Source organism: Manihot esculenta, chromosome 7 (assembly GCF_001659605.2).
Source record: "Manihot esculenta cultivar AM560-2 chromosome 7, M.esculenta_v8, whole genome shotgun sequence".
NCBI classification, from domain to species: Eukaryota; Viridiplantae; Streptophyta; class Magnoliopsida; order Malpighiales; family Euphorbiaceae; genus Manihot; species Manihot esculenta.
This window is the reverse complement of record NC_035167.2, coordinates 1815465-1838727: the sequence shown is the minus strand read 5'-3', so window position 1 is coordinate 1838727 and position 23263 is coordinate 1815465. Positions and strand designations below refer to the sequence as shown.

The 23263-nt window shown below is 42.2% G+C and overlaps 1 protein-coding gene across 1 annotated transcript; it reads right to left on the bottom strand.

Moving 5' to 3' along the window:
• Window positions 1-2564: 2564 nt before the first annotated feature.
• On the bottom strand, window positions 2565-4945 carry LOC110619562 (probable LRR receptor-like serine/threonine-protein kinase At3g47570; the record flags this gene model as incomplete). Its single annotated transcript, XM_021763074.2, has 2 exons — window positions 2565-3098; window positions 3217-4945. Coding segments are annotated over 2 exons (2103 nt in total), but the record flags the coding sequence as incomplete, so codon positions are not given.
• Window positions 4946-23263: the final 18318 nt, after the last annotated feature.

Genomic DNA, 23263 nt, shown 5'->3' with positions numbered 1-23263 from the left:
TTAGTTGTTTAATGTTAAGACTTATGTGCTTTTATGGTTAATGTATGTTGTATTTGTATGTTTGATGTGTTTTGGTTGGGGTTAGGCTAGTTTTGAGACCCCTATAAGCTTATGTATGTGTGTATGCATGTTTTGGAAGTGTTGGATTTTGAGTTGGAAGGTTTTGGGAGGCAAATGTGCATGAGGGCTGAGTTCTGCCACTTCTGGAAGAACTCAGGTTCGGCAGCCGAAGGTACTTTCGGCCGCCAAACCTGCCTGTGGAGGCAAGCTTTTGGCTGCCGAACCCTGCCCCCAAAAGTTGGACTTTCGGCTCTGGAAGGGATTTTCGGCCGCCGAAGGTGCTGCCGAACATGCACGAGTTTCGGACCTGGAAGGAACTTTCGGCCGCCGAAAGTGCCACCGAAGGTGCATGACTTTCGGCTCTAGAGGGACTTTCGGCCGCCGAACCTGCCGCCGAAAGTGCCCTGTTCAGTCTTTATTTGCATGTTTTCTATGATTATTTTAAGGTGTTTTAGGGGGTTTTTGGGGAGTAGTTTAGAGTCATGTTCTTGTATGTTTGGTCTCTCATTTGAGTCCACCTGTGTAGGTTCGGACCAGAGGAACCGAGGACCCCAGCAGTGAGTTAGCTGCTTCAGTGTCTTTCAGAGCTAGCCTGAGGTGAGTAGAATGACTCCTTATGTTGCAAAGTAAATAAGTAAATTTTTAGCATGTTCATGCATCACGAATGCCATGAGATATATTAGGTTGTTTGCATTAGAATCCACGAATATGTTGCATTGCATATTATGATGTTGATGTGGATGGATGTTGGATGACCCATTAGTCCTCGATATGATGAGATATGATATGATATGATATGGAAGTCCAGGTGTGGCCTGCACTACGCCCCCGGCACGATTGGATATGTATGATATGATATGTGTAAGAGAAAGACCAGGTGTGGCCTGCACTACGCCCCTGGCATGATTGGATTATGTAGAGGGCTATTGGTGACAAGTCCATCCTTAATGTGATTTGTTTGTGATGTGATGCATGCCATGAAAGCATGAATTTTAATACATTGTTTTACTATTCTGCTCACTGGGCTCTAATAGCTCATCCCATTCCCTTAATCCCCTAGGTTTGCAGGTACGAGACAGTCCGGGAAGTTAGCTAGAGTAGAAAGTTTTATGCATGTAATAGCTAGTAAGTGGACATGAGAAAGAATATGATGTAATGAATAGTATTGAATAGTCATGTAATGTAATGATGTTTATTGAGGTTTAGAGTTGTGCTTGACCCTAGTATGTACGGTTAATCCCTTTGCGTATATATGATCTATGTAATGTGTTAATGATGTTTATGTAAACCAAGCTTAATGTATGATATGTTACCCCATTGGAGCATTTGATGAGGGCTCCAGTGTGGGGTTTTATGATTATGGTTGTGCATGCACAGGTTAAGCTTGGTAAAAGAAAAGAAAAAGTTTATAGTTTTATGTTTATGTATGATCATGTATGGGATTAAACATGTATACAGGATGTATGTTAGGCTTGCTACGGGTCCCAGCGACCTTAAGTCGATCTGGATCCTAGCGCCGGTAGCGGTCCGATTTCCGGATCGTTACATTCAGATTCACAACATTGGAAAGTCTGGGAGCGGCCATTAGAGAGAGCAGAAGATGTACCTCAGAGAAAATTTTGCAGAGGGTGAAAGGGATGAAGCACAAAGAGAGAAAAGTGAGAAGAAGAGTTTGGAGAGGAATGTGGATTTTGAATTTGAAAAGAATAAAGACGAGGAAAGGACGTTTTTAACAAAAGCCACCCTCGGGCCGCACGGTCATAATGGGGCCTAGGGATTTACCCCTCATCACTCATGAAATAACTGCTGAGGAGATAAAGGGGCACTTGATGACCATCGGGCTTCCTTCACCTGAGGTGAGGTCGGGCTCTAAAGAAGAAAACAGGTCCAAAGCCCATCAAGCCATCCTCAAGAAGACCGACCCAATATCACAGGCCCTAACTCGGATACGTGGGGCAGGCTGGATCAGTCATGAGCGTAGATCCAACAGGAGATAGCCTAGCCTCGTGATATGACGTGAGGGAGAATAGTCGGCCCAGTCACTTCGCAGCCCTACCAGTACGTGCGCTAGGAGAAATTAAATGGCCGCCTGGCATGAAGGGTACTCTGACGCGTCCGTACGTACGGGTTTGAGTGATAGAGACTATAGCAAAGAGGCGGTTAGACGTCACTAGCAGACAAAAGGAAAAGGAATAAAAGAGAAGGGATGTGATAGCAATTGTCACGGTTTCGGATTTTAGCAATTGCCTGGAACCGTGTGGCACTTGACTTGAACACATTCAAGCCAAGTCAGCCTTGAAAATCACCCGATACCCTGATTAGTCAAGATTATATAAATGGACAACGAAGTCAACATGCAGCATTCCATCAGAAGCCTCACAGTAGGCACAAAAGATAAGAACTGAACATGAAAATTTATGAACATACTACTTATTTTATTTCAGGGGTAAAATAGTAATTATACATTATCATCAACGCAATGGTTATAAGAATTCTCACTTCCCTTGCCCCAGCGAAGCTTATACACAAACTGTAAACTCTATTTTCTGAATTTTAAAATATCATTATTTTTCATATTATATTTTATATTTTTATTTTTGAAAAATTATCTTCTAAAAAATAACAATAGAAATATACCTCTAATAACATTATTTATACAAATTTCTATCTGATGGTAGCTCCGATAAGTTTGTTTTTAATAGAATGCAATTCAGCTACCACATCATTGATTTTCATTCGTTCTTGTGGTATCTCCGCCGAGCAATTCACCCCAACCCTAATTATGGAAAACAAACAATCCTGAAATCTTTGACTTGTGGAATACATTCTCCTATCCATGTCAATTGTTCCCTCAAGAAGAAAAGAATCCACAATTTCAGCCGCTTGGTCAGGAGATGCTGCCTTAGCAAAGTTGTGAAGAGTCAAATCCTCTTTAAACATTTCATCGGTAGGCCTTCTTCCTGTGAACATTTCTAATAACATGATACCATAGCTATACACATCTCCGTATATTGAAACTTGGCTTCCTACGCCATACTCTGCATATCAACCAAACATATATGACATTTTTGAATTGATTGAACATATATATCTGGATGCGGATTAACATTTCCCCAATATAGAGAGGTAAAAAGGGCAAGTAAAAGTTTATTTTACCTGGAGGAGCATACCCTAAAGTCCCTCGTACTCCGATTGAGCTTGACTGACTGGTAGAATAATTGTTGGTGCATTCTGAAAGAATTTTGGCTAAGCCAAAGTCACTTACATGTCCATTCATGTCATCGTCAAGAAGAACATTGCTCGGCTTTAAGTCGCAATGAATGATAGATATTTGGCATTGATGATGAAGATAGTCTAAAGCTGAAGCCACATCAATGGCAATATTTAGCCTCTGGAGAAGATTTAACCTCTTAGGTGGCCCATGATCTCCTTCTTCTGTTCTAGGAATTGGATGCAACCATTCCTCCAAGCTCCCATTAACCATGTACTCATAAACTAAAGCCTTGAAATCATTACCTTGGTAATCAACACCAGAGCATGCAGTGAGTACCTTAACAAGATTCCGATGTCTTATATTCTTTAAGGCCTCACATTCAGCTATGAAGCTTTTCGAAGCTCGAGAATCTACGAGGTTGAGCACCTTAATAGCAACTGTTGGCCCGATCTCGGCAAGAATTCCTTTATACACACGTCCAAAGCTACCTGCACCTATAAGATTAGCCGCGACGAACCCATCAGTAGCCTTTACAAGATCTTGGTAAGAAAGATTCAAAAGCAAATTCTTGTAAGGGTCCAATGCAGGCTCTTTCCTCTTGTTTTTTAGCCAGTAAAGAAGTGCACAAGTGAATAAAGATGCTAGTCCTGAAAGTGAACAGACTGCAGAGATGACAATCTTCAAGAGAAGACTCATTCGTTTCTTATGATTTTTGATGTTGCACTTTGGCAGCCGAAATTCAGATATGCCTCCACAAAGCTTAGCATTTCCTTTGAGTAATATTGCACTTGCATTCCTGAAGATTCCTTCTACTGGTACAGCTCCTTCAAAGTTGTTGTCAGACAAATTTAATGTTTGCAGCAAGACAAAACTCTGAAAAAATTCTGGAATTTTTCCTGACAAATTGTTACGAGAAAGATCCAATTCTTGAAGGCCTCTCAATGAACCCAATGATGAAGGAATGGATCCATGAAAGAAATTCCCCTGCAGAGCAAGTACTTCAAGCTTTATGCAACTTCCAAGACTATCAGGAATTCTTCCAGATAACATGTTATCTGAAATACCCAACTCGCCTACATCTTTCAAATTCCCTATTTCTTTAGGAATGACACCAGTGAAATAATTTGCAGAGAAGTCAGCAAAGATCGATAGTGATGAGAGACCAATCACTTGTGCGGGAATTTTACCACTTAGATTATTTTTAGCAACATCTAACAACATCAAGTTTTGGCATCCACCTAAACTTTGGGGTAGGTTGCCTTCAAGCTGATTGTTGTACAAGCGCAATTCAAACAGCAGAGTTAAATTTCCAAGAGAAGATGGAATGATTCCAGAAAGTCTGTTTCCATCTAAAATCAAAACCTTCAAGTTCTGAAGTTTGCCAATGTCATTGGGAATATTACCTGAAAGCTGATTATTTGTCATGGAGAGCTTCTCCAAGTTGACAAGATTGACAATTCCAGAGGGAATTCTTCCTGATATGCCATTTTCATCTATTGAGAATTTTGAAAGATTTATCGAGAAATTGCTGATGGATTCAGGTAAAACTCCTCCAAATCTGTTTCTATCGATTTCCACTATCCATAAATTAGTTGAATTCATCAAGGATAAGAGAAAGTTCAAGTCTTTAGCACCCCAACTCCCAAGATAATTGTAACAGCCCGGAAACCGAACTGCCACCGGCACTAGGATCCAGATCGATTTAAGGTCGCCGGGACCCGTAGTAAGCCTGCTATCCTATCTGTATACCTGTGAAATCCCATACATGATCATACATTTGCTGTAAAAACATAAAACTTTTCTTCATTCCAAGGCTTAACCTGTGCATGCACTCTCTCTGTGCTTTACCAATCCCTACTAGAGCTTCTCATGGCTCTAGGCGGATCAATCTCATAATGTTAAGCCTGGTTTTGCTCATAAACATACAACAATAAAGAAACATATATAAACTGATCATGTGACTCCACAAAGGGATTACAAGTCTTATAAGTCAAGCACTATTCTATACACTGTACATATACACTATCTCTATACATTTACATTTACATTTACATTTACATGTCCACACTAGCTAGTACACCACTCTGTACTTTTCCTGTATCCTGCTGAGTTCTCTCTGACCTCTGAACCTGCACAACTGGAATTAGGGGAGAGGGATGAGCTACTATAGCCCAGTGAGTAGAATAGGAATAAAATAACAGGTGATAAAACATGCTCTCATGGAATGCAACACATAAGCACATCACCTCGGCCGGACGGATCAAAACTCCCTCTATCTCATCTGGGGTACCTAAGTACCATGTGCCTGGTCCCCGTAGGGCTGTTCCAGGTCTTTCTGCTGTGCCTGGTCCCCGTAGGGCTGTTCCAGGTCTTTCCTCTGAGGGCTAATGAATCCTCACGAAGTCCGTGCCGTCTCACATAAGCAATGTACAAGGAGCAGTGCCAAGTACAAGGATCAATGCAATGCAGCATCTTTGTGTACACTAATGCACTCACCCTATAGCATATTCATGATGCATGAAGCATGATAAAATATTCAGTTCTCATATTAAAACATTAAGTTAATTCCACTCACCTTTAGTGCTCTCTGAACTGACTCTGCAGGTTCTGACACTGGACTCAATGCTGTCCTCCCTGATTCCTCTGGTCCGTACCTACACAGGTGGACTCAAATGAGGGACTAAACTCACTCAAGAACATCTCTAAGAAACTCCCCAAAACCCCTCTAAACAATCCTAAAACCATCACATAAAACATGCAAAAGAAAGCTGGACAGGGCACTTTCGGCGGCAGGATCGGCGGCCGAAACCCCACTCCAGAGACGAACCTCATGCATTTTCGGCGGCACCTTCGGCGGCCGAAGGTCTCGTCCAGAGACGAAACTCACACACTTTCGGCGGCCGAACTCCCTCTTTCGGCGACCGAAAGTCCCTTGCTAAACCGAAAGCCTAGCTTTCGGGGGCAACCTTTGGCAGCCGAACTGCCTCCACAAAGGGTTCGGCGGCCGAACCTTCCTTCGGCGGCCGAACCTGGTTTTGCCCGAAGGACAGAACCCTGCTCTGTTTCATGCAAACTTTGCCCAAAAACCTACAAACATGCATATCAACTACTCCCAACTAGCATATACCCATATATATGCACAAAGGGGTCTAAAACTATCCTAACACCCCAAACAAACATAGCACATAACACATAAACATGCTGGAACACCACAAATCACCAAAAACCTCACCTAAACCTAAACATGCATACTACCCCCTACAAACTTCATAAAACCTTTCAAAATCATCAAAGAAGCTCAGGATCTTCACTTACCTCTTACACAACGTGAGGCTGAAGGATCCTAACGTGGAGATATGAAGAAAAAATCTTCCAACGCTCCAAGCTTCAAAACTTGGTTCTTTTGCTCAAAACCTTCATAAATCACCAAAACTCTTAAAACTCTTGAAAGATTTGATGAAAATCATGGAAAACATGAAAGTCAACGTAGGAGAGGCTGGAACTCACCTCTGGCTGCAAGTGGAGGAGAAATAACCTCCTTCCACCGACCCTTGGCCCTTTTATAGGTGGCTGGCCAGACCACCTTCGGCAGCCGAACGTGAAGCCGCAACCATGCAATGTTCGGCGGCCGAAAGTGACCTTCGGCGGCCGAAAGTGACCTTCGGCGGCCGAACCTTTGCATTTCTCCCTTGTTGCTTTTCTTTCAAAACTCAAGTCGTTTAACACTTCAAAACATGAAAAGAAGTAAACATATGCATTACCCTTCTCGAGGGTTCCGACACCCGAGATTCCACCGGATTACAGGAATTCCGATGCCGGACTCGAGCCGGGTATTACATTCTCCCCCCCTTAAGAACATTCGTCCCCGAATGTCCCTAACACAACATAACCACATAGAAAAGGGGAAAAACTAACCTTAAAACAGATATGGGTATTGCGGGAGCATGGACTCCCGAGTCTCCCAAGTGCACTCGTCTAGGTTGTGGTGGTTCCACAGAACTTTCACCATTGGTATCTCCTTGTTTCTCAGCTTTCTGATCGGGTGTCAAGGATCCGCACTGGCTGCTCTACATAGGTGAGATCACTTAAGATTTCCACCTCAGGTTCACTAAGAACCTTCGCTGGATCTGACACAAACTTTCTCAACATAGAAACATGGAATACCGGGTGAATTCTTTCCATAGAAGCCGGTAAATCTAGCTTATACGACACAGGCCCGATCTTCTGCAAGATCTCAAAGGGACCAATGTACCGTGGGGCCAGTTTACCCTTCTTTCCAAACCGAACCACTCCCTTCATCGGAGACACCTTAAGCAATACCATATCCCCCTCCTGGAACTCTATCTGCTTCCTACGGATGTCTGCATAGCTTTTCTGTCTGCTTACAGCTGTTCTGATCCTCTCTCTGATGATAGGCACTAACTTGCTGGTTATCTCAACTAACTCTGGCCCTGCAAGAGTTTTCTCTCCTACTTCTTCCCAGCAAACAGGTGTTCGGCACTTCCGCCCATACAAAGCTTCATAAGGAGCCATCCCTATTGTGTTTGTGAATAGAATAAATTTAATAAATGTATATTAGTGTAGTGAGAATTCTTTTATCATGATTTCGTGGGAAAAAATAATATTAATTATTTAATTTAGATATAAAATATATAATGTGATTTAGGTAGAATGAATTAATAATTTATATTTAGTGTAATAAAAAAAATTAAGTGTGATTAAGTGTAATAGAAATTTATAATTGATAATGTAATATGGTGATTGAATATTTATTGTGGTTTTGGATAGAATAAATTTAGAGCATTATAGTGATAAATTTTTTATTGTGATTTAGTAAAAAAATTAAATATTGATTATTAATTTAGTTTTACTATTGTTATTTAAGTAGAATGAATTAATAAATTGTAACGACCCGAAAATCGGACCGCTACCGGCGCTAGGATCCAGGTCGGCTTAAGGCCGTCGGGACTCGTAGCAAGCCTAACATACATCCTGTGAATCTGATTAATCCCATACATGATCAACAACATACATAAAAATTTAAAACTTTTCTTTCGTTCAAACACCAAACTCAACCTGTGCATGCACTATACAAAAGCATAATCATAAACATGACCCCTCTGTGGGATCTCATCAATGCCCCAATGGGCGATACATCATAAATTGAGTTGGTTGCATAATCATCATAAAATATCCGAGATCATGTATTAAAAGGGATATCTTATACATATAGTCAAGCACAACCTCTAATCCTCAAAGTCATTACATGACTAAAACTGTACTTTTACACAACATTAATACATTTATCATGTCCACACTATCTATTACATACACATGACTTCATTACTCTTACGGATCTCCTGGTCTACCCTGTACCTGCAATCCTGGGGAAAATGGGAGAGGGGTGAGCTACTAGAGCCCAGTGAGCAGAATAATAAAAACATTTAAATCATATGGCATCATGGCATGCATCACATCACAGCTAATCACATCACAGCTAATCACATCAAGGATGAACTTGTCACCAACAGCCCTCTACATAGTCCAACTGTGCCAGAACGTAGAATGGGTCCTGGTCTTTCTCTTACATAACATAGCATAACATAATAGTCCAACTGTGCCAGAACGTAGAATGGGTCCTGGTCTTTCCCTTACATGGTGCCAGCGAACGTAGAATGGGTCCCACTGGTCTTACATTCCGTACTGTACATATCACATCGTCATATCATAGATCGAGGGCTTTGGATCATCCAACGTTCATCCACATCAATCAACAATAAAGTATGCAATGCAACATATTCGTGAATTCTAATGCAAACAACCTAGTACATCTCATGGCATTCATGATGCGTGAAACATGCTAAAAAGTCCATTATTTGCTTTAAAACATAATGAGTTATTCCACTCACCTCCGGGTAGCTCTGACCAGACACTGGAGCAGCTGACTCACTGCTGGGGTCCTCGGTTCCTCGGGTCCGAACCTACACAGGTGGACTCAAATGAGGGACCGAACAAACATGAACATAACTCTAAACTACTCCCCAAAAACCCCCTAAAACATCATGAAACAATCATAGAAAAACATGCAAGAGAGGGCTGGACAGGGCACTTTCGACGGCAGGTTCGGCGGCCGAAAGTCCCTCCAGAGCCGAAAGTCAGGCAGGTTCGGCGGCACCTTCGGCGGCCGAAACTCCCAGACAGAGGTGAAACTCATGCATGTTCGGCGGCACTTTCGGCGGCCGAAACTCCCAGACAGAGACGAAAGTCTCCTTTCGGGGGCAAGCTTAGGCAGCCGAAGGCTGCCTCTACAAGCATGTTCGGCGGCCGAAAGTTCCTTCGGCTGCCGAACCTGGTTTCTCCCTTAGTGGCAGAAACTCAGCTCTTCTATGCACATTTGCCTCCAAAACTACCCAATCAAGCATAAACCTATTCTACAACATTCCCAAACATACACAAACAAGCATACAAGTTCCTAGGGGCATCAAACCATCAAAACCCCAACTACAACACCTTAAGCAACACACATTGTTTATAAACACATATAAAACCCATAAACCTAACCATGAGCTAAACATGCATTCTACCCCGTAGATCCACTTAAAACTTTCTTAAAACATGCAATGAGCTTAAGATCGACTCTTACCTCGTGGAGATCGAGAGAGAGACGACCCAACTCGGAGATGGGAGGGGTTGAGTTCCCTTGAACCTCAAAGCTCCAAAACTTTGCTCAAAGCTTGAAAATCTTCAAAACAAAGTAAAAACTCATGAAAATCGAGTAGGATTGGAAGGAAAGAACTCAAGATCAGTGAGGGACGGCGGAGAGCTCACCTTGGCCGGAAATGGGGAAAAAGCTCGCCCATTTTCGGCTAAGGGACCCTTTTATAGTGGCTGGCCAGGCCACGTTCGGGGGCCGAACATGCCTCCGCATGCATGCCATGTTCGGCGGCCGAACTTGAGGTTCGGCGGCCGAACCTGGACTTTCCTCACTTATGCTTTCGGGGGCCTAAAGGCGCTCCCAAAATCATGCATGTTCGGAGGCCGAACTTAAGGTTCGGCGGCCGAACCTGAGTTTTCCTTCAAGGTTGTTTTTATGCAAAAAATCATTTCCAATTTACTTAAAACCATGAAATACCTTAAAACATTTTATGAAAACATGTTTCTACCCTACTAGAGGCTTCCGACATCCGAGATTCCACCGGACGGTAGGAATTCCGATACCGGAGTCTAGCCGGGTATTACATTCTCCCCCCCTTAAGAACATTCGTCCCCGAATGTTCCTCAACTAGCACATAGCATGGCATAAGACATGATATACATACATAGCACATAAACACATAGAGATCTAACCTTAAAAGAGATGAGGGTACTGCTGGAGCATAGACTCCCGTGTTTCCCAAGTGCATTCCTCCAAATTGTGGTGGTTCCACAGGACTTTCACCATCGGGATTTCCTTGTTTCTTAGCTTTCTGATCTGGGTGTCTATGATCCGTACTGGCTGTTCAACATAGGTGAGATCCTCTTGAACCTCCACATCAGGCTCACTAAGAACCTTGCTCGGATCTGACACAAATTTCCTCAACATTGAAACATGGAAAACCGGATGGATTCTTTCCATTGAAGCAGGTAAATCCAGCTTGTACGACACATTCCTGATCTTTTGCAAGATTTCAAAGGGTCCGATGTATCGTGGGGCTAGTTTACCTTTCTTCCCGAAGTGAACCACTCCTTTCATAGGAGACACCTTGAGCAATACAAAATCCCCCTCCTGAAACTCGACCTGCCTTCTGCAGATGTCTGCATAACTCTTCTGTCTGCTTGCAGCAGTCTTGATCCTTTCTCTGATTATGGGTACTACCCTGCTGGTAATCTCTACTAGCTCAGGCCCTGCCAAGGCCTTTTCTCCAACTTCTTCCCAGCAAACAGGTGATCTGCACTTCCTCCCATACAAAGCTTCATATGGAGCCATCCCGATGCTAGCATGATGGTTGTTATTGTAGGCAAACTCCACCAAAGGTAGATGCTGCCTCCAAGAACCGCCAAAGTCCTGCACACACATTCTGAGCATATCCTCGATAGTCTGGATGGTCTTTTCTGACTGTCCATCAGTCTGGGGGTGGAAGGCAGTACTGAAATCCAACCTAGTACCCATGGCATTCTGCAGACTCCGCCAAAATCTGGAGGTGAACTGGGGCCCTCTATCTGACACTATCGAAACAGGAACCCTATGCAGTCTGACGATCTCATCGACATACACCTGCGCCAACTTGTCCACAGAATAGCCACTCCTGACAGGGATGAAGTGAGCAGATTTGGTAAGTCTGTCCACAATCACCCATATGGAGTCCAATCTGTTGGACGCCGCCGGTAACCCCACTGCGAAGTCCATAGCTATATTCTCCCATTTCCACTCTGGAATAGGTAACGGGTTAAGCATTTCAGCCGGCTTCTGATGTTCCAGCTTCACCCTCTGACACACTTCGCAGGCTGACACAAACTGTACCACTTCTTTCTTCATAGCTGGCCACCAATAAATCTTCTTCAGATCTTGATACATCTTGGTGGCTCCGGGGTGAATGCTGTATCTTGCATTATGAGCCTCCCTCATAATGTCTCCTTTTAGCCCTATGTCATCTAGTACACAAAGTCTGCTCCCATAGCGGAGGATCCCCTTACTGTCAAATCTGAACTCACTGTCCTTGCCTGACTGAACAGTCCTGGCAATCTTTACTAACTCTGGGTCCTCATGCTGTTTCTGAGCCACCTGCTCCATGAACACAGGTGCCACTCTCATCTGGGCCACTAAAGCACCTGTACCAGACAACTCCAACTGTAGACCTTCCTCAATGAGCTTGTAAAACTCCTTCACCACTGGCCTCCTCTCTGCCGATATGTGGGATAAACTGCCGAGTGATTTCCGGCTTAAGGCATCTGCCACAACATTCGCCTTACTCGGATGGTACTGAATCTTGCAATCATAGTCACTCAGCAGCTCCACCCATCTTCTCTGTCTCAAATTCAAATCTCTTTGACTCAGGATGTATTGCAGGCTTTTATGATCTGTGAAGATCTCACATTTAACCCCATAGAGGTAGTGCCTCCACATCTTGAGTGCAAAGATTACTGCTGCCATCTCCAGGTCATGTGTGGGGTAATTCAACTCATGCTTCTTCAGCTGCCTAGAAGCATAAGCAATCACCCTCTCATTCTGCATTAGTACACAACCCAGTCCCACACGGGACGCATCATAAAAGACTGTAAAGTCCTCATCACTAGATGGCAGAGCTAACACTGGTGCTGAAGTCAACCTCTTCTTAAGCTCTTCGAAACTCTCTTCGCACTGGTCGGTCCACATAAACTTCTGATTCTTCCTGGTTAGTCTGGTCAGAGGAGCTGCTATCTTTGAGAAGTCCTGAACGAACCTCCTGTAGTAACCTGCCAAACCCAAGAAACTCCTGATCTCCGTCACTGAAGTGGGTCTAGGCCAGTTAGCCACAGTTTCTGTCTTCTTGGGGTCTACCTCTATACCATTTTCTGACACCACATGCCCCAAAAACGAAATGCTCCTCAGCCAGAACTCACACTTGGAGAACTTGGCATACAAGCCATGTTCCCTCAAGGTCTGTAGAACCAACCTCAGATGATGGGCATGCTCCTCTGCATTCCTGGAATACACTAAGATATCATCTATGAAGACAATAACGAAGTGATCCAGGTATTGACTAAACACTCTGTTCATGAGATCCATGAATGCTGCAGGGGCTTTGGTTAACCCGAACGGCATTACAAGGAACTCAAAATGCCCATATCTGGTCCTGAAAGCTGTCTTTGGCACATCTTCATCCCTTATCCTTAGTTGATGGTACCCCGATCTTAGATCTATTTTGGAGAAATAACCCGCTCCTGCTAGCTGGTCGAATAGATCATCGATCCTTGGCAGAGGGTACCTATTTTTGGTAGGGACTTTGTTCAACTGCCTGTAGTCGATACAAAGTCTGAGGGACCCATCCTTCTTTCTCACAAACAAGACCGGAGCACCCCAAGGTGAGGTACTCTGTCGGATGAAGCCCCTTTCTACCAACTCTTGCAATTGCTCTTTCAACTCCTTCAACTCGGCTGGGGCCATCCTGTAGGGAGGGATAGAGATCGGTCTAGTTCCAGGCACCAACTCTATCTCGAACTCTATCTCCCTAGCAGGTGGTAAACCTGGAAGCTCGTCTAGAAAGACATTCTGAAACTCTCTGACAACTGGCACCGAGGCTGGCTCCCTAACCTGACTACTAAGCTCTCTCACATGAGCCAAATACCCCTGACATCCCTTCCTAAGCAACCTACGAGCCTGAAGAGCTGATATCAGACCTCTAGGTGTGCCCCTCTTGTCTCCTCTGAAGACGACCTCTGACCCGTTTTGATCTCTGAATCTGACTACCTTGTCCCTGCAGTCCAAGGTAGCACCATGGGTAGATAGCCAATCCATCCCTAGAATGATGTCAAAGTCTGTCAAATCTAGAACCACAAGGTCGGCGGAGAGGCATCTTCCCTCTACAAAAACTGGACTGTACTGGCAGACTGACTCTGCCACTGACGGGTCACACTTGGGTCCACTGACCCATAGGAGACACTCTAACCCAGAGACTATCAGACCCAACCTCTCAACGGCTCTCGGAGCAATAAAAGAATGAGATGCACCCGGGTCCATTAATGCATACACATCAAAACACCCAATGACGAGATTACCTGACACCACGGTGTTAGATGTGTTAGCCTCCTGCTGAGTCATGGTGAAGATCCTGGCTGGAGCTGATGAGCCTTCACCTCGGGAACCAGAAGAAGAGGCTGCCCCTCTCCCTCTACCTCTGCCACTGCCCTGAGTTGTGGCTGGAGCTGCTGGCTGAGCCACACTACCAGAAGCTGTCTGCTGGGGCTGGCCCATAAAAGGTGCTCTAGGACACTCCCGAGCCATGTGTCCCTCCTGTCCACATCTGAAACATGCATTAGTCCCAGCTCGACACACTCCCTTGTGCGGTCTTCCACATCTCTGGCATTCTGCACCATCTGAGCCTGAGCTCGAGCCACCGCCAAATCCCAGACCGGATTTCAACTTATTCCAAAATTTATTCTTCTTCGGCTTCTTGGTGGTGTTATCCCACCTCTTCTTACCTGAGCTCTGAGAAGAGAGACCTGGCCCTCCTCTGCCTGGGGTCTTAACCCCTGAAGACTGGGTCACTGACTGCTTCACTGACCCCTCAACTATAGCACTTGCCTCCATCCTTCGAGCCATATTCACCACAGTGTGGAAACTTTCCCTCTCAACTGACTGAATCAACGAGGAGTACCTAGAATGCAGCTTCATAACATACCTCTTGGCTTTCTTCGTATCTGAATCTAGGGCTTGCCCTGAAAAAGGCAATAGCTCTAAGAATTTATCCGTGAACTCCTCCACACTCATGTGTTCTGTCTGCCTCAGCTGTTCAAACTCAATCATCTTCAGTTCTCTGGAACTGTCTGGAAAAGCCCATCCCGCAAACTCATTCACAAATTCCTCCCATGTCATGCCGTCTAGTCTCGGGTCCACATAACACTTGAACCATTCCCGTGCCTTCTTGCACTTTAAGGTGAACCCTGCCATCTGAATGGCCCTGCTATCATTCGCCCCTAGCTCATCAGTTATTATCTTCACTACTCTCAGATACTCAAAGGGGTCATCCCCTGACTTGTATTTGGGAGCATCCAGCTTAAGGTAATCTGTCATCTTTATCTTGCTCCCACCGGCTGAGCTAGGTCTGGGAGGTTGAGTAACTGGGGCTGCTGGTTCTATAGGTGGTGGAGGTGGGGGTGCAGCATTCCCCGAGGTGGGATTTGCCGGGTTTGGATAGAAGGGTGAGGGTGGATAAGCTGGGTACTGTGTATAAGGTGGATAGAAAGGTGGATAAGGCATGTAGGTAGGATAGGGGTTAAAGCTGGAATAATCCGACGTACCTCCCATCGGATACCCTGAACCCTGTGGAAAGGGTGGATAATGGGGTGGAAAACCATACCCCGAGGCCTGAACGCCTCCCTGAGACTCCCCTGTCCCCTCTTCCTCCATGCTAACATCCAGATTCCCATCCCTCCTCTGATCCTCTTCCATAACCTCCCTCACATCTGAAGAACTTTCTCCTCTATCTGTCCCCCTTCTGCTAGCATCAAAAGACCTTTTAGGGTCCCTTGACACTCTTTCTCTGTTTGCTCTACATGACATTGCCCTAGGCAATGTAGGAGGACGGGCGCTCGTGCCCTCATCCTCAGGTGGTACTCCAGTCAATCTTGCAGATCGACGGGTTCCTCTCATCCTGTTTTCTGAAAAACAGTACACACCACACAAACATTAGCATCATATGGTTCATGTGGGCACACATGAACCCTCATCACATATACATCATTCATATCATAGCATCAATGCACATGTATATAATCATGGCATTTCACATCATCATACAAGACAGGACTCCACATCCTATCCTAGTGGACATGATCTTCCTATTGTGCTTGACTTTCTAGAACATCTATGAGCCCGACACTCTAGGTCCGATCCTATGAACCTAGGGCTCTAATACCATTATGTAATGACCCAAAAATCGGACCGCTACCGGCGCTAGGATCCAGGTCGGCTTAAGGCCGCCGGGACCCGTAGCAAGCCTAACATACATCCTGTGAACCTGATTAATCCCATACATGATCAACAACATACATAAAAATTTAAAACTTTTCTTTCGTTCAAACACCAAACTCAACCTGTGCATGCACTATACAAAAGCATAATCATAAACATGACCCCTCTGTGGGATCTCATCAATGCCCCAATGGGCGATACATCATAAATTGAGTTGGTTGCATAATCATCATAAAATATCCGAGATCATGTATTAAAAGGGATATCTTATACATATAGTCAAGCACAACCTCTAATCCTCAAAGTCATTACATGACTAAAACTGTACTTTTACACAACATTAATACATTTATCATGTCCACACTATCTATTACATACACATGACTTCATTACTCTTACGGATCTCCTGGTCTGCCCTGTACCTGCAATCCTGGGGAAAATGGGAGAGGGGTGAGCTACTAGAGCCCAGTGAGCAGAATAATAAAAACATTTAAATCATATGGCATCATGGCATGCATCACATCACAGCTAATCACATCACAGCTAATCACATCAAGGATGAACTTGTCACCAACAGCCCTCTACATAGTCCAACTGTGCCAGAACGTAGAATGGGTCCTGGTCTTTCTCTTACATAACATAGCATAACATAACAGTCCAACTGTGCCAGAACGTAGAATGGGTCCTGGTCTTTCCCTTACATGGTGCCAGCGAACGTAGAATGGGTCCCACTGGTCTTACATTCCGTACTGTACATATCACATCGTCATATCATAGATCGAGGGCTTTGGATCATCCAACGTTCATCCACATCAATCAACAATAAAGTATGCAATGCAACATATTCGTGAATTCTAATGCAAACAACCTAGTACATCTCATGGCATTCATGATGCGTGAAACATGCTAAAAAGTCCATTATTTGCTTTAAAACATAATGAGTTATTCCACTCACCTCCGGGTAGCTCTGACCAGACACTGGAGCAGCTGACTCACTGCTGGGGTCCTCGGTTCCTCGGGTCCGAACCTACACAGGTGGACTCAAATGAGGGACCGAACAAACATGAACATAACTCTAAACTACTCCCCAAAAACCCCCTAAAACATCATGAAACAATCATAGAAAAACATGCAAGAGAGGGCTGGACAGGGCACTTTCGGCGGCAGGTTCGGCGGCCGAAAGTCCCTCCAGAGCCGAAAGTCAGGCAGGTTCGGCGGCACCTTCGGCGGCCGAAACTCCCAGACAGAGGTGAAACTCATGCATGTTCGGCGGCACTTTCGGCGGCCGAAACTCCCAGACAGAGACGAAAGTCTCCTTTCGGGGGCAAGCTTAGGCAGCCGAAGGCTGCCTCTACAAGCATGTTCGGCGGCCGAAAGTTCCTTCGGCTGCCGAACCTGGTTTCTCCCTTAGTGGCAGAAACTCAGCTCTTCTATGCACATTTGCCTCCAAAACTACCCAATCAAGCATAAACCTATTCTACAACATTCCCAAACATACACAAACAAGCATACAAGTTCTTAGGGGCATCAAACCATCAAAAACCCCAACTACAACACCTCAAGCAACACACATTGTTCATAAACACATATAAAACCCATAAACCTAACCATGAGCTAAACATGCATTCTACCCCGTAGATCCACTTAAAACTTTCTTAAAACATGCAATGAGCTTAAGATCGGCTCTTACCTCGTGGAGATCGAGAGAGAGACGACCCAACTCGGAGATGGGAGGGGTTGAGTTCCCTTGAACCTCAAAGCTCCAAAACTTTGCTCAAAGCTTGAAAATCTTCAAAACAAAGTAAAAACTCATGAAAATCGAGTAGGATTGGAAGGAAAGAACTCAAGATCGGTGAGGGACGGCGGAGAGCTCACCTTGGCCGGAAATGGGGAAAAAGCTCGCCCGTTTTCGGCTAAGGGACCCTTTTATAGTGGCTGGCCAAGCCACGTTCGGAGGCCGAACGTGCCTCCGCATGCATGCCATGTTCGGCGGCCGAACTTGAGGTTCGGTGGCCGAACCTGGACTTTCCTCACTTATGCTTTCGGGGGCCTAAAGGCGCTCCCGAAATCATGTATGTTCGGCGGCCGAACCTGAGTTTTCCTTCAAGGTTGTTTTTATGCAAAAACTCATTTCCAATTTACTTAAAACCATGAAATACCTTAAAACATTTTATGAAAACATGTTTCTACCCTACTAGAGGCTTCCGACATCCGAGATTCCACCGGACGGTAGGAATTCCGATACCGGAGTCTAGCCGGGTATTACATAAATTGTATTTAGTATAGTAAAAAAATTAATTGTGATTAAGTATCCTAGAAATTTATAAATGATAATTTAATATGGTTATTGAATGTTTATTGTAATTTTGGATAGAATAGATTTAGTAAATGTGTATTAGTATAGTATTTAATTGTGATGTGGTAAAATATTATTCTGTATAAGTAGATATGGAGGGAAGACGTGACTGTCGTGATTATATTTTACTGGGTCCTAATGACTAATTTTTGCTATATGCACAATCAGAATATCGATTTGAGATTATATAGTAACAAATTATAGAAATTGGAGTGATAGGCTGCAGAATAACGGGTACGATTTTGCATATTGATGATATTCCAAAGCAAATTATACCTCACCTATGGCGTATGAGTTTTTATGTTATTATACATCTAGGTTTTTTTGCTCTAGATTGGCACTTAATTACTGTCCTTATTAAGCGGTGACGACTAGAGATACACATATTTATGTTTTCAAAAGGGGAAATGACTATTACCCTTTAGGATGTGGGATTGATTACTGGGTTACCGGTTAATGGTGCAGCTATTACAGGCCGATCACATCACCATTGGCCGATAGTGTGTGAGGCATTATTAGGTGTCATTCCACTTAATAATGCCATCAGAGGGTGCTATTTCAAGATGATCCGGCTAGTTGAGGAGTTCAGTCAACTTCCGGATAATGCTGATGAGGAAGTTGTACAGAGGTTCGCACGAGCGTATATTATGAGGGTTATTGAATCTTTTTTTTGTGGTACATTTGCTTCTCTTGTGAATCTCATATTTTTACCATTACTGGCTGATTTGGAAGAAACCGGCAATTATAGCTGGGGTAGAGCATGTTTGGCATGGTTGTATATACAATTATTTAAGGCGACAAATCCTGATATTATCCAGATGGCTGGTCCATTGTTCATACTTCAAATATGAGTATGAGACCGAATTACAGCAGTATCACTGACACTGGCTAACCAAGTGCAGTTGCACATAATATACGCCTAGTGTATTTTCTATAAAAGAATGCTCCATCGATTGATATTACAAGTCAACAACGTTTAAATTTCTTAATCGATTGCTTAAAAGTCCAAAATATTCGATCAAATACACGACACATTGGATTTAATCGTTCATTTATCTAATATGGATTGTCTCCAATCATGCATATTGTTTCAGAATTGAAATTATGAAGAGTTGTCATGAATCTACACAATCGACTATATAATTCATCCCAACCCCATAAAACTTTACAATTGCCTTCTGCTTTGCTTTCCACGTATTTTGATAAGATGGCTCATATCCAAATTTATCTCACACTTCTACTTGTAGAGCTACAATTTTTATATTAGACTGATGTTCAATCAATGTAAAGATGAATGAACAAATGAAGTTTTCATCTAATTGGCTATTTCGACAATTGAGGATTTATACATGTGTGAGGCTCATTATATCTCGTAATTTTTTATATATCCTCTCCTTCTTTTTGGATGCTCGAAATCTCCATGCACAACCACTATCTTTGTCTTTACACTTTATAGAATATATCTTCTCTCTAGTTTCATATTACCAAAATTGATGATGACATTTTAGGTGATATTCTTTTGCAGCTGCAACCACTATATCTCTCGAAAAAAATATCATCCCAACTTAAAACTTTTTAGATGGATCCCAAAAGGAACGATTTTCTGGCTTATCATAAGGATCCACCCTCAGTAAATCGAAATCTATTTCTGAGTATGGGGGAGGATGAACAACAGGTGCAATAGAATTAGAAAATTGAATGTTGTAGTATTGATATATACTCAAACTATCCTCCTCGCCATCATCATCATCACCAGTAGACATCCATGAATCATCGTCATCATCATTCTCATTCTTTATTTTATCAGATAAATTATTTGACCGCCCTCTAAGACTATTAGATAAATTATAATCATCCATTGATTCTGCTCTTCACATTATTCAACATTTGATTCAATAGCAGTTCCAGAGGAACCAATATCAGCATCCTCATTTGTCGCATTAATACAACGAAATATCTTAACATATATTTCTATACCAGTCATACCACCAATTTGACATATGTAATTAAACATACTAATACATCATCTTCACCCTATATCTCCATGCACTCAAATTTTAATGATTCATCCAAAATTGTAGGTTTTCTAAAATTAATTATCTCCATATATTCATTCTTCTTAGCTAATTCAATTGCACGAGCAATTTTTCTGACTAGTTGATTAAAATTTATCATTTCACCTATTGGAACAACCTTTGAAAACCTCCATCATAATTGTATTCATGAAAACTACTTATTAAAATTAAAACATGTAAACTCAATATTTGTATATTCTTAATTAAAACATTTTTACTTGTTAAAATTACAATAAATTAAAATTAGATACAATAAATATGATACATTTATTTAAACAAAAATTTGTAATTTTCTATGTACTTACCTTTTAGATATAAATTACTATATCACGTTTTCAACGAGCCGATCAGTGAAATTAAATCTTTCAATTCCTGCTAAATAAAATAATTAACGTTAAAAATTTATTTTTATTTACTAAACTTACTAAAAATATAAAATTAATTTAAATTATAAGTTAAAAATGTATAAAATTTACCGGCGTTCCTTTTTATTGTAGTCGAGTTGAAACAATTATATACAAGTACTTTTCTCTTAAAAATCTCTCCCACTCTAAAATATAAAAAAATCTTCAATTGTTAAGAAGCACATAATTTACGGAGGAAGAGAGTAATTTTGTGAAATTTGTAGAGGAAATAGAATCAATTTTTATAGATGATGAAGCAAAGAAATCAAGCAAATTTATAGAGTAGAGAATGACAAATAAAACAAGCAATTGCAAATTTGTAAAGGAGAAAACAGCATAGGAAGCAAGCAAGAGAATTGAAGGAAGGAAGCAATTTATAGAGAGAGTTGAGACTAGTTCGGCACTTATAATGCCGAAATAGCCGTTGTGCTAGTCGTTGCCTGTGTCCAGCACTGTGAGTGTTGGACAAAATGATGGATGACATGTTCGACACTTATGTCATGTATGGCTAGTCTCGCGGGTGCTACGAGAGCAGGTGAAAATAAGACATGCTCTCGTGGCATAGGAGAAAGCTCCCGTGATAAAGGAGCTCATTGTTAACCTTTACCTTTGACACACAGAATCTGAAAATATTTTTTAGATTGTATGATTTGAAAAATATTTTATTAATAATGCATGATTTATAAAAAAAAAACCTCCTTACGAGAGCGCTGAGAGGCCATCAAAATGCGCATAAGAGAGAAAGGCAAACAGCCAGGCGTGCCCAATACCGTTGTGATTGTCGCTTATTGGCTGCTGCTTCAGCTTCGAGGTCACAAGTTGTGAAAGCATCTTCTGGTTCTGTTGAAGGATTTATTGGGATTGGCGTTACTGCTAAATTTAGACCACAAGCAGCAACGACTTATTATCCATCATCAACAAGGCCCGGCCTGCGGCTTCCATCCTGAAGTTATATATGTTGCACAACAGTTTTGCCTCAGTGTTGCAATGCCATCATTTTTTGAATTTCCTAGTAAACTGCTATCTGATGAGAATGTAGGGACTGATCTTCATCTCAAATTGACTACTATTTAGTTATATATAATTGAATCTTTCTCTTTTCTTTTTTTTTTTTTAATTTATTGCCTTTTTGTTTTGATTTTTCACTTTCATTTCAGTGAACACCACTTTGTTAATGCTTCTCAGTAAGTTTAATTGTTGTGAAATCATTGAGCTCAAAATTAATTCTCCAATCGTGGATCTCAAATTAGAAAAGATATTCCAATTTAGGGATTTCGAACAATGGCAAATGGTTACAAATATATCCTATCATTTAGAAGTAACCATAATTGCTTATATGTCAAAATAGAACCTATTTTAACAATTAAAAATGACACCTGGCAAGCCAATCAGCAATGATACACTAATATTTGCAAAAATTTTAATTTTGGACTAATTTGCCAAAATTAAAATATTAGAATTAAATTTTCAAACTGCACAAACATTTAGAAAAAGACCAATTAGCCAATTCAAAAATATTGATCTATATTGACTTTGTTTAAACTTGTTATATTAAGCATTAAGAAATTAAAAATAAGAGCTCCTGAAATCACCTCATGGATCCCAATCAATTTCCTTCAGCCATCATATTTGCAAACTGTCCCACCTGAGTTTCCAGGTCATTGATTAAATTAGACTGCTTCCAAAAAATTTTCGTCGTCTCATTCATGAACTTGGTGATGGCATCTTCCAATTTATCAATCCTATCAACCACAGAAGGCTTGTTTGCTTGTTCGTCCTCATTGCCAGTTTTGCAATCTATGTTTCTATGTTGTCCTGCAGAAAAATCACAGGCCAAAGCCTTTGTTTGCACCATATTGATGCTTGATCTGCTCAATTGTTCTGCAAGAGAATCTACTTTTGCTTCTAGAGCAGCAAGGGCAGATTCTGTATCATAAATTGCTTCAGCTTCCTTTTGAATAATACTCTCACTGTGCCATTGTGACTCAGTAGTTGCTATGGTCTCCAATAAGTCTCTAGCTTGCGTTAGAGTTTTCATCAAAAATGAAAAACCGCTTGCTACATCAACCGAAGTTCGCAGATTTGGCTCCAAACAATTGTAGAATGTATAAACAATCATATCAGGTGGTTGCTCACAAGGGCACTTTCGCAGCATTAAGTTGTACCGATCCCAAGCTTCACACAAAGTCTCATTGTCATATTTCTTGAAGCTTGTAATCTGTTTCCACGATGCTGAAATCCTGCTTCGAGGAAAGAATCTCTTGAAAAATACATAAACCAATTTATACCATGTCGTAATTGATCCTCCTGGCAACCCTCGCAACCAGTCCTTGGCTTTATCCCTTATAGAAAATGGAAAAAGCCTAAGCCTAATTGCATCACTAAAAGCTCCATTAACCGCCACAACATCGCATATTTCCAAGAAGGTTGCAATATGCTGGTTCGGATCCTCAGAAGGTAAACCAGAAAATTGGTTTTGCATCACTAAGTGGATGAATCCAGGGT